A 12,064-nucleotide genomic window follows, 5' to 3' on the forward strand; every position below is an offset into this window, starting at 1 on the left:
CGAAGCGCAGTTCTGTGGTTTGCATCCCAGGTGCCGGTGTGTTGACACGGCCCCGGGGTGCCTGCGGTGGGGCAGCCCTGATGCCTGGGCCAGCCGGGGCGGGTACCGGGGATGCCGGTACTGGAAGTGCCGCTACCAGGCATGGTGCTGGGGGCACAGTGGCAGAGCGATGAGGCTCTGAGAGTGTGGGTACCGTCGGTACCAGGACAGAGGCGGGGCAGCGGGGCCGAGGCGTAGGGCGGACCCCCTCGATTCCTGCCCGCGTGGGTCCGGTCCAGCGGAGCCGCTCTGTCCCGGCAGGTGAACGGCGTGAACCTTCGCAACGCCACCCACGAGCAGGCGGCTGCGGCGCTGAAGCGAGCGGGGCAGACGGTGACCATCATCGCGCAGTACCGGCCCGAAGGTACCGCCACGGGCGACCGCGATCGGGATCGGGATCGGGATCGGGATCGGGATTGGGATCGGGATCGGGATCGGGATCGGGATCGGGATTGGGATCGGCACCGGCAGCGGCACCGGGCCGGCGGCGGGCGGGGCATGCAGATGAGGGGTTGATATGTAGATTGACTGGGCGGGGATATGCAGATGAGGTGGGCGGGGCGGCGGCCGGCGCGCGGCTCGGGAGGCCGGGGCGGGGGGCTGCGGGCGAGGCGCCGGCGGGCGGGAGGGGCGTGGCCCGGGGGCGGGGCGGGCGCTGATTGGCCGGCGCGGCGGAGGGGCGGGGCCGCGGCGTCCCGCCGGCCGTGCCTGCGCGGCTTTGTGTGCGGGCCGGGCGGGTGCGGGGCCGGGGCCGCCCCGCCTGCAGGTGAGCGCCCGCCGCCGCACGGGCAGCCCGGCGGGCCCCGGTCGGCATCGGGGTCGCGGGGGGGCTCGGTGGCACGGGGTCGTCTTCGAGGGAGGGGGAAGAGCTCTGCTTGGCGGAGGGCGTCGCCGCGAGGCCCGGTTCCGTGGGGTCCCACGGGCCTTGCTGGAGGGACCCCGTGGTCGGAGGGGCTCAGGCGTCCTGGAGGGTGAGCATGGTGCGGGCGGGGCTGGAACTGGGTCGTCGCTAGTGAGTTGGGGCTCGTCCCCACCTCTGAGCATCCCACCTGCGGCGCCACCCGTAGCCTTTCGTTATCGCTGAGTTCCGATTCCCTCGGCAGCGGCGGGGGCTGGTGGTCCCGGGATGGGCAGCCCGGGGTAGCGGGAAGGGAGCCGGCAGCTGCCTGCACAAAGCTTCCCTGGGCGGCAGCGCTGGAGCGTGGCCCGTGGGCTGGGAGGGTGCCCCGCCAGGCAGCGACGGGCCGGGGCTGACCCCGGGGCTGCGGCCGTGTCCAGAGCGGCATCGTGCACGTGCTGGGATGCAGCCGTTCCCGGCCGCTGGAAAAGGTGTCTCTCCTGGGCCCCACTGGCTTTCTCCACCAGCAGTTCTGGTCCTCTCCAAGGAGGCCAGTGTCCCGCCCTAGTCTAGCCCTTCGTCTAGTGCCTCCTCTCTGGCATCTCTGGGCAGCGTCCTGCTGGTCCCTGTCTCCACTGTTCGTCCTCCATCCCATGGCAGAGGCCGTTGGAGCGCGGAGTCACTGGTGCTGCTCCGGCTGTGCTGTGGGTGTGGGGTTTGTTTGTTTTGGCTTTTTTTTTCTCTTTCTTTCCAGGAAGCACTTAATGTTCTCGTATTTCTGGCTCCCTTTGCCACTTGAGATTTGGCAAAGACACCAACCAAGAGTGGTTCTTAAATGTCAAACTGGACAAGATGTTTTGAAACCCCCTTAGACCGAGGCGGAAATGTCAATGTGTTGTAGCTAGTGACTTTCCATGTCTGTGATGGCTCCTGGCACATGTGGGCAGCAGCACCCAGCACAGGGGCTGCAGCCATCCTGGGAAGCAGCGCTGTGGCTGTGGAGTACAGACTGTTGTATCTTGGAAGTTGCCTTCAGGGTTCAAGAGGCTTGAAGGGCTGGGAGTCATGGAGAAAGAGCTCCCTGGTGTGAGCCCTGGGTGTGGGTGAGTCTGGGCCCCCTCGATGGCCCATGTGCTCTCACATGTTTGCCTTTTCTGTGTTCATCATGGCTGTGGAAAGAGCAGGAGAGCTGGATTGTAGGATGGCCAAAGGAGGAGATGCTGGTGAAAAGGGGATCTGAGAAGTTCTTCCCCGCTAGCAGAGGTGGAGGATGGCACCTGTCTCTCGTACCTGAGCGTGGGCAGGGCTTGCCTTGGGGTGCTGGATGAGTGCAGTGTGCTCTGTGTCTGACCTCGCTGGGGCTCCAAGGGGTCAGAGAGGCTGCTTGTGCAGGTCTTGCAGGATGAGGGACCCTCCCTGTGGTGTCCTGCCAGGCACTAGGAGGGAAAAGAAGCAAAGACCAAACCAAGAAAGACTAGAAAGAGGAGCTGCCATCCTCCCTTTCATCTGAGTACCAGCACCTTTGACCACTGCTGCATTCTGTCGAGGAGGGGGAGTGATGATTCCTGAGTTTTTGTGAGGTCCATTGCCTCTGAGCACTTCTCCCCCTGACCTTTGCTTGCCACTATGACCAGCGCTTGGATTTGGCAATTCCCCTTTCTCACACCCCATGCAACAAAGCCTTGATATTCCTCACCTGAAAATACAAAAATTCTCTTTATGGCATTTCTCTGAGCCAGTCTGTTCAAAGGGGACTTCCAGGGGTGTGCAATGAGTTCTCAAAGCTTCTGAGCTTTCCCTATGGCTGTGCTTCCTTCTGCTTTCCTGGGCCTGCAGAGGGAAGGTGTCTGGGGTCAGGGTGCTAAAATGTCAGGCTGAAGCTGTGCATAGTTTTTGCAAGTGGCTGGGCTGAAACCTGTGCCTGAGCATTTCTGTGCTCTGCTGATGGCCCAGCCTGAGCCTGGGCAGAAGTGTTTGGATACAGGGCTTTATGTGTACTCAGGAGTTGCTTTCCAATGTAGCTCCCCTCTCTGCCAACGCCTTCCCCTTTGTGCTGTCTCCTGGTGCCCAGATGCAGACCCGCTGCTTTGTTGGCTCTGCTGGGCGTGTTTGTAGGTGTGTCACACTCGTGTATGCTGGTTCTGGGATCCTTGGGGCAGGCAGGAGATCCCTGCCTGTTGATAGTGGTCTACAGCATGTGCACACTCAGGGACTCCACTCCCAGCATGGAGCTCACCCCAGGGGCCAGAATCGGGCCCAGCTCTAGGAACACCCACACCCTGGAAAGGGAGAAGCGGTGGGAGGGTACAGAGGTGTTTTTATCGAGCTGCTGAGTGAGGAGAGCAAACATCCTGGCACACGGCGCAGCGCCGTGATGGCCCTCACAGCAAGAGGTGCCGGCTCACCTGTTACATACTTTTCAGTCTTGATAAGCATGTCCTGAACGTGTTGAACACTGTGAGAGTCAGCCCTGGCTCACCTCCCTGCTGCACCCTGGGCAAGCTTCCTGGGAGGGTTTCAGCTGCACAGGAGATCTCCTTACAGAGAGTCAAGGTGCAGAGTCGAGGTGGCCCGAAGTTAGGGAGCAAAGGCAGGAACACTGCTTGCTGGGGGTGATCTGCTGGTAATTGTCTGAGACTGTTCTAGTGTGCAGTTAAGAGCACCTGGGGGTACCCCTTGCTCAGTCCTGGGGTAACCTTGCCTCCTGTGCTCTGGGAGGGAGGCAGCGGGTTTGCTTTGGGGCTGGCTGCTTCTCCACTTTGTGCCCTCCCACAGCTGGAGCAAGTGTGGGTTGGTGGCTCCTTGGAAAACCCTTCCTAGGGCGGGACTGCGTTTGCTCTTTGGGAGTTAAAGCCAGAGCAGCCCTTGTGTCATTCAGTTTGCTGCAGCCAGCCTGGTTTGTGCTTCTTGTCATGTCAATGGGCTTTTCCTACCCCTCCAAGCAGCGTGACCACTCCAGCAAAACCAGGAAAGTCCCTTTGCATGGAGGGCCCCAGCTGAAATGGGGACATTTGAGGACTTTGGGCTGCATGCAGCAGGATGCATACGCCATTTCTGGCAGGGCAGTGACACCCACAAGTTGCCCTCCCAACACCCCCACCCTGCTGCTAGGGGTGGAGAAACCTCCTTTTGCCCTGTGTTTCCTGTCCAATCCCAGGCAGTGTGGGGTGTGCAGGGAATCTGTGCCCCCAGCAGGGTTTGCGATGACCTGGCTGGGGACAAGGGTTGTAGTGGTGCTTTCTGGGGGAAACAGCTCTTCTGTACCAAAGAGCGTTTATGAAGAAGCTGTACCCACTTCTGACAGATGCTCCTCTGGGATACAAGAGTTTATGGCAGAATGAGCTCTTCCAGAGCAGCATGAGCTGTGTGGGGCAAGAGATGTGGACTGGGATGAAGCTCGCTCCCCTCTGCTGAGAGCTCCGTAAAACCCTGGTACTGCTTTGGTGTCAGAATTCAGTTTTCTTGTAAAATAGGCGTTATCCATGCCTCGCTGCATCTGTGTTTTCCTCTGCCAGCAGGAAGGCAGGTGAGGCAGTGGGTGCCCCTTGGCATGGGGCAGCCAGGAGTTCTCATGATCTCCACACTAAGCAGCTGACCCTGCCCATTGTTGCAGCAACTCTGGATGTTGTGTGGCAGGAGAAGGGGCTTCACATGGAGCTTCTGTGTGCCACTCAGCAGTTTTTGTGTGTATTGCCTTTCTTTTTCCCAGTCCTTAAGTAAAAATGTATCTTTGGCAACTGGGTGTAGCAGGGGGATACCCAGGCAGTAGGGCTGGAGAGTGAAGGGCTGGAGAGTCGGGAAATGCTGAGCTGCAGCTGCCTCATCCCATAACCCCAGCTCTGTATTTGTCTGCACTGAGAGTCCATGGGAGAGGGGCTGGCTCCCAAACAAAGCCCACAGAACATTTCTGAGCAGTGTTGCTGCTCCCCCCATGTGATGTGGCTCCACAGCTGTGGCTCTGCTCTGCAGTGAGCGCTTGCTTCCACAGCTGAGCTGCTGTGCTCCCCTCCCCTGAATTAAAACCCAAGCCACGTCTAAACCACTGAGTTGTGGATAGGGTTTTCTAGGCAAGTCTTACAGCACAGATGAGGCTGGTCCTCTCTCACCTGTGACTGCAGGATGTGCCCAAGGGACAAAATCGAGGGTGCGAGGTGAGATCTGGCAGTGTGGGCTGTGGCAGTGCCAGCAGCTTTCCTGGAGCCGCAGCTGCACTTTCCTCATTCGGCCCTGGGTAGGGAGGCCTGGAGCCTCCACCCTCTGCATGTCAGCCCGACCTTTACACCCGGCTGAAGGTCGGGCTGGCGCAGCAGCAGGCGCCGGGGTGGCGGCTGCTCCTGCCCAGCTACCTGGCAGGAAGGTGCTGGTGTCTTCTGGAGGATTCCCCAGCTCTTCCTGCGTGTCTCTGCCGCTGGGATGTAGAAGCAAAAGGTGAATTCCTCCTCCCTGCTCCTCTGCCAAGGGCAGGTCTTTGTGTTTTGCCTCCCTTTCCCCATTCCTGCTGAGGAGGAGGTCTTTGCTGCCAGCAAAGCGATAGCTGGGGACTCCCCCAATGGCTGTGGTCGTGTCTTGCTGCTCCAGCTGGTGGGCAGTGGTCTCCTGGAGGGGCTCTCACTCTCTCTGCGTGTTTTGAACTGCTCTGTAGATCAGCAGCTTGCCGAGTCCTTCCCAGCCATTCCCTCATGAAGCTGCAGCTCAGCAGCAGTGGAGGTCACAGCAGCCCTTGCCTGAGCTGCTGTGTGGGAAGTTGTGGTGGGGTTGGGAGCAGCTGGAACGCTGCCTGCTCCAGATGCCCTGCCTGCGCTCCTGCAGAGTTCTGTAACCTCTTTAGCTTTGCCCTCCCTCGTGTGCAGGGACAGACAGGCTGTGGGCAAGATGCCTCCTGGACAGGCCTGGCTGGGGATCAGCCTGGGGGCAGCTGTGCCTGCACTGACCAGCCCTGTCCCCACAGAGTACAGCCGCTTCGAGTCCAAGATCCACGACCTGCGGGAGCAGATGATGAACAGCAGCATGAGCTCCGGCTCCGGCTCGCTGCGGACAAGCGAGAAGAGATCGCTCTATGTCCGGTAAGGCTCCGCAGCCCCACTTGTTCCTGGGCTCCCGGCAGGTGGGGGAATGGGCACATCCCCACAGCGTGGGGTGCAGGGGGGATGGTTACGGTTCAGCCTGGGCTGTGCAGTGCCTCTGAGGTCGGTGTGTCAGGGGCCGGGGAGGGAGTGAGTGCCGTGGATGCATCACAAAGCCTGGAGGGTGCAGCGGGGAGAGCAGTGCTTTTGCACTGGCTTGCCAAGGCTGGGTGCTCTGCACTCGAATGCCTCTCCTGAGGACTGCTCCAGTTTGGAAAGCAGTGGTCTCTACAGAGCCAGGATGGCTGCTGGCCAGGCCAATGCACTGAGGACCACTAGAAGTGGTGGGCATCCAGCCCTGCTTCTGCCCCAGGCAGCTTGTGGCAGCTTTCAGGGCGCTCTCCTCAAACCAGCTAACAGGCTTCTCCTTGTCTCCTCCTGCCATTCCTGTGGCAGGATCTGGCTGGATGGGAGATGAGCTCTTAGGAGGATTATTGCTCTGAGCCCTCAGTGCACTTTTGGTCTGGAGCCAGGTGCAGGACAGGCAGGCAGGGGTTAAACAGCCATGAAGCTCAAACTGCTGCAAGTCCTGTGTGGACAAGACAGCCCCTGCCTGCCTCCTGCCACCTCCTGCCTGCCGCAGCACCAGTGGGATGAGAGCTAATGAGTAATTTTAACTTGGTAGTTAAAATAATCCTGTAAATCCTCACCCTGCACAGCCTGTTGCAGGTGAGGCTGGCAGGAGCAAGGGATGCTTCTCCTTCTTCCCTGTGAGAAGGATGGCAAGGGCTGAGGCTACATGAGTCAGCCTGCAAGTCCCACTGCATGGCTGCTCCATGCAGAGGGACTTCAGGTGTGGTGGATATGTTGCAAGCCCAGCATGGCAGGAGGGGAGAGCTGCAGCTCTGGGTGCCTGCAGTTCACACCTTCCCACAAGTCTCTGCAGGCAGCTTGCTTGATTTAGCATCTCTGGGCTTCCTGGGGGTGTGCGACAAGCTGGGCGCAGTGTTGAATAAACATCGTCTTGTTAGTCCTGCCCTCACTCCCCTGCTGTCCTGTGGACACCCTCATGTGTGGAGGAAGATTTAGGCTGGGCCCAGCTTGAGTTGAGCCTGTTCTCTGCCTAGAAAGGTGCTCATGTATTGAAGTATTCCTGTGAATCAGAGAGCTCCCTGTTGCCTCCATACTACTCTTAGCATTTCTTAATTCTTGGTGCATCCCCCCACGGGGCTTTGGAGGTCTCCACAGCACTGTGTCCCCTCACACATACCCAGGTGGAGCTGGTCTGTGCCTTGCTGAGACGGTGATCCCAGGGGAGAGCTTTTCCCCAGCGTGGCCCTTCACAACACTCTGCTTGACACACACCCTGAAAACGTGCTTGCAAGAACTGCCGGGTGCCCAGGCTGCCCCAGCCCTTCTGGGCGGGGTAGTTTCAAGCACAGTTTACCCGAAACCAGCTGAGCTGCTGCGCTGTGGACAGGACATCAATTACAGGACTTGCTACCCAACTGCTTGAGTCAGCCCTGAGTGGCTGCGTTGCGTCCGTGTGCTGTTGAAGGGCTGGGGCCGGGCATCCAAGTGCCTCCTGGAGCCAATTTGGGGGTGCTGGAGCCGATTTGGGGGTGCTGGAGTTTGCAGCTGTGCAGCACAGGCAGAGGCAAGGCGGGTTCATGTCCTGCCTGTCGCCTGCCTGCGCTGCCGCAGGGCAAAGTCTGCCAGCACTGGGGCCGTACCGGGTGGGGATGGAGGTCAGGCAGGCACTGTGCCTGGACACCAGGAGGAAGCCATGGGAGGCCTTGGCAGTGCTTCCCTGCCCTCCAGCCAAACCATCTGCTCTCCTGGCTGTTAGTCTGGGGGCAGAGCGGAGCTGCCGTCTGGCCCCTGTGCACCTGGAGGAGCTCCCAGCCACGGTGGGTCCCACGTGCCAGCACAGCCAGGGGCTGGTGTCCTGGAGCATCGTGCCTTGGGGTAGCAAATGCCTCATGAGCTGGCTTTGCAGGTGTCCTGCCCGTGCACAGATCTTGCTGTGCCTGTCCCGGGATGCCGGTGGCTGCTGCGGGAGGAGCCGCGGGCCCAGCGCTGCTCTGCAGGGCAGGGTGCATGGAGCGGGCAGGGCTCCTCACAGCCTGCCTGGCTTTGGGAACCGGCCTGACCAGTTCCCCAGGGCCTTGGCCAGCAGCACTGACCTCACAGCGGCCTGTCAGCCGAATGCAGCCTTATCTTTTGGCCAGGAGCTGCCTGCAAGGCTTGATTACCTCTGGCCAAATCACCCATTGGTGCTCTGCTGCCGGCTCCAGCCACTCTGCCCTGCAGAGGGAATGAGCACAGGAGCTGCCCCAGCCCTGAGCAAACTGGGGAAGGAGAACGGATCTGGTGGCTGAATGTATCTGGATGCATAGGGCAGCCTGGGTCTTGTCCCAAAGAGCCCTCCCTGTGGGGCAGCCCTTCTTCCCATTTGAGACCCAGTCCCAAGTGCCCTGAAAGGTTTCACAGCCCAGCACTCCCCTGGCAGAAATGCCCTCCAAGCTCTGCTGCTCCACAGGGACCTGCCATATGGTCCCTCAGCCCTTCCACTTACAGTGTGCTTTTAGACCCTCTTCAGAGTCCCCACAGTGGAAGGGGGTAATGAGCAGAACAGGGGATGTCTCTCCTGCTTGAAGAAGGTTTATTAGGGCTAGGATTAAACCAGCAGCAATCCAGTTTGCAGTGCCTGGGCTCATGCTGGGCTGTGGGCCAGTGTCCCAGGAGCAAATACAGAGGTTGTGCTGCCAGTACTTTTAGTCGCTCTTCCCTTTCTTTGTCTTTTTGCAAGTTGCTGCGTCAAAGCAGACACAGTTTGTGATCTGACATTAGTAGAACAAGTTGCAGGTGAAGCCACTGAGAGCAGCTTATGGTACGGGCTGCAGTGCTGTGTGTGATGTATGTGTGCAGGAAGAGTATTAGCACTCCTCTAGTAAAAAAAAACCAAAATCTTTTCTATATCTGGTTAGTTTAAATTTGAAGATAATTTTAAACCAAATAAACTGTTCTCAGGGGAGGTGTTTAGGAGTATGAAAAGGATCGGTCGTGGAAGCAGATATATATACTCTGAGATGCATTCCTAATTCACAGGCTCTGTGCTCAAAGCCTGGTGGTCTCTGCCTGTGCAACCACCCACCAGCAGTGGGGTCTGATATTCCCCATCCCATTCCTTGGCCCCACAGCCACAGAGGGATGGTGGGGAGCAGCCCTCCTGCAGGCTGCTGCTCTGGGCCTGGCTTGCTCACTAACCACAGACTCTTTCAGTGCATCTATGGCTCGTGCGCATCCTACAGCTGAGGTCAGCAGTGAGTTCTCTCAGCCCAGCACTGTTGTTCCTGCCTTGCACTCTTCAGGGCTTGTGCTGAGCCTGTCAGTTGAGGGATGTGCTGGGGCTGGCAGCACTGCTCACCTTGGCAGGGTTTGGGTTTAAATCCTGTAAGGTATGAAGGTCACAGTGCCCCAGAAGGTTGTCAGTGCTGCTGCCCTCACTGCCTGGCCATGCTCAGAGAAGGCATCGCTCTCTCTGCTCCTCCACAGAGCCCTCTTTGACTATGACCGGACCCGGGACAGTTGCTTGCCCAGCCAGGGACTCAGCTTCTCCTACGGGGATATCCTGCACGTCATCAATGCCTCCGATGACGAGTGGTGGCAAGCCAGACTCGTCACACCCCACGGCGAGAGCGAACAGATCGGGGTCATCCCCAGCAAGAAGAGGTGAGTGGCCATCAGCAGGAGCTGTCACACGCAGTGACCCCAGGATTTCCCCAAACTCTGTAAGCCCTGCAGCCCTCAGGGCTCTGTTCAGGCTGAGATCTCCTTGTGGTCCCAGTCCACCTGGCAGTGTGCAGGGCACCTTGGTTTTAAGCTGGGGCTGTGTGCTGGTCTCCCTAGGGAGGTGTTCTCCAAAGCTGGGTGAGAGTCCAGGTGAGGAGGGGAGTGGTCAGCCCCCTCTGTGGTCCCTGTGGGGATGGAGAGTTGGTGTTAGCCAGTCTGGGTCTCCATATGAGAGCAGAGTCACAGCAGTGAGTGTGGGCTGCTCCTCGTGTCCTCTGTCAATTTGCCCAGCTCTGCAGCTCACAGCCTCACTGTGAGGTGAATAATCATAGGGAGCAGAGGAGCTGGTTGCTGCTGCCTTCAGGTCTGCAAAGCCAGCCTCAAGTCTGTCCTCTATCCCTGTTGGGAAGGCTGGCTTGGCTCCTCTCCTGCTCCCGCAGACACTCGCCCTGGCCAGACCCTGGGCAGGCAGCTCCACACCTGTCCCTCCCTGGGAAGGAGCTGCCTTTTGCCAATGGGGCCACCACCCGAGGGTGCCTGGAGCTGCCTGAGGAGCCACATGGGCAGCATGGAGGGCACACGCATGGGACTAGCAACTCTTTCTCTCCTGATCAGGGTGGAAAAGAAGGAGAGAGCACGGTTGAAAACAGTGAAGTTTCACGCCAGGACTGGCATGATTGAGTCTAACAGGGTAAGTGCTGATCTGGGGCTCAGTGGGGCACCTGGAGCTGGTAACTAGTGAGGTCAGGATGAGTCCCAGCAGCAAAAGCTCCTCAATCCCAATGCAAAGAGCTATGTGACTGGACCTGCCCCAGGCCCACATCTGCTTGGCACAAAACCTCCGTGAATATGCAGTGATTGAGCAGAGGAGCCCAGGATGGTGTGAAAGTACTGGGGAAGGACCCATGTTTGGAGTGATAGGGTGGCAGAGCCCATGGCTAGGAGGTGCCTTCTGGCAGCTGCTGAAGGTAGCCACCCTCACACCTCAGGAGCAGTGCCTAACATGCCAACGAGCAAGGAAGAACAGCCTGGCTACCCCTGCAGAGCTGCTGACTGCCCCATCAGCTTCCCAGCATCCCTACCACATGTTTTTCTCCATGCTTAATTTTTTTCCTGCATTACAGTTCTCATGTAATCTCCATGATTTCATTTGAGGGTGACTGCCCTGACACAGCTCCTCATTGTCTCTTCATTTTAATTTTCCCCACATGCGTTAAACACCATTGTTTTTTCTGTCCTCCCTTCCATCTCCATGTTCTTCAGTCGATCAAAACGAAACGTAAAAAGAGTTTTCGCCTCTCTCGAAAGTTTCCATTTTACAAGAGCAAAGAGAACCTGGCCCAGGAGAGCAGCGGACAGGAACGTAAGTAGCAGCTGGCCAGAGAAAGCAAGCCTGCAACCCTCAGGTCGCCTGCCCTGAGGGGAGAGATCCAGCATATTTCCATAGCCAGGGGTCCTGGCACCTGCCTGTATTCAGGTCTGTGCTCCACAGTCGTGCCAGCAGCTAGGGAGAAACTGGAGCTTGAAACGAAAGCAACAGCTGCAGGCTGGCACTCCCTTCCTTTCTCTCATGTTCAATGTCTTCATCTTTTCATCCAACTTTACACCCACCCAACTCCCTGCTCTGCCTCCCCCTGCTCTCCCCCCTTTGCTGCAGGCTCTGCTCCCTCCCTCTGCCTGCTTCCCTCCAAGCGAGGGGCAGAGCTCTTCTGCAGAGCTTCTCCTGTCCCTCTCAGGGCTCAGGGCCTGGGCAGGTCCCAGCTCCATCTTCCCTAGAAGTGACTTAGAGCTCTATGTTCCCACTGGAGAGCCCTTCCCAGCAGATTAAGCCCTGTGGACACGGGGGAGCCATGACCCTGCTGCCCACCCATGACTGAGGCACATCTTTGGTAGTGGGCTGCAGATGTTTGGGCTCCACAGCTCTTGCCACCCTGGGAGGTGGCAGAGGCAGGGCATTTGTCTTATTGCCCCAAATCCTGATGTGGGCAGCATTGGAGCTGCTCACCAAACCAAACCCCTGCTCTGAGTGGTGAAGTGCATCCACTCCTCTGGCAAGCATCCAGGCTGGAAGTGCTCAAACCTCTGGAAAAGGGCAGTGGACAAGGCAGAGCTGTGTCCGTGTCCCAGTGCCAGCGCAGCAAACACATCTCCTCCCTCTGGGGCTGTCTTGGGTGTCATACAGAGGCAGGAGGTTGCTGCTGGGCTGCTCCAAGGGCTGCCTGCATTTCTCTGCTGCCCATGCCAGGCTGGTGCCAGCTTCCAGTGATTTTAGCAGACAGCACAAGCCTCTGGCCCATGCTGAAGGTTGTCTGTATGTCTGCCTGTCTCT

At 58.7% G+C, this 12,064-nt stretch overlaps 1 protein-coding gene across 9 annotated transcripts in view; it reads left to right on the forward strand.

Moving 5' to 3' along the window:
- DLG3 (discs large MAGUK scaffold protein 3) overlaps positions 1-12,064 on the forward strand; it is a 77,553-nt gene that overhangs the window by 55,887 nt on the left and 9,602 nt on the right. For 4 of the 9 annotated variants that reach the window (XM_039571805.1, XM_039571808.1, XM_039571811.1 and 1 more), the window contains 5 exons: positions 301-403; positions 5,826-5,940; positions 9,499-9,675; positions 10,351-10,426; positions 10,999-11,098. In XM_039571805.1, coding sequence (XP_039427739.1) covers positions 301-403; positions 5,826-5,940; positions 9,499-9,675; positions 10,351-10,426; positions 10,999-11,098 — 571 coding nt within the window. Of the gene's footprint in view, positions 1-300; positions 404-732; positions 806-932; positions 1,011-1,953; positions 5,306-5,825; positions 5,941-9,498; positions 9,676-10,350; positions 10,427-10,998; positions 11,099-12,064 lie in introns of those variants that run through there. The other 5 variants (XM_039571806.1, XM_039571809.1, XM_039571812.1 and 2 more) reach the window with 4 other exon arrangements.

The sequence above is a fragment of the Corvus cornix genome, chromosome 4A (assembly GCF_000738735.6).
Source record: "Corvus cornix cornix isolate S_Up_H32 chromosome 4A, ASM73873v5, whole genome shotgun sequence".
Classification (NCBI taxonomy): Eukaryota; Metazoa; Chordata; class Aves; order Passeriformes; family Corvidae; genus Corvus; species Corvus cornix.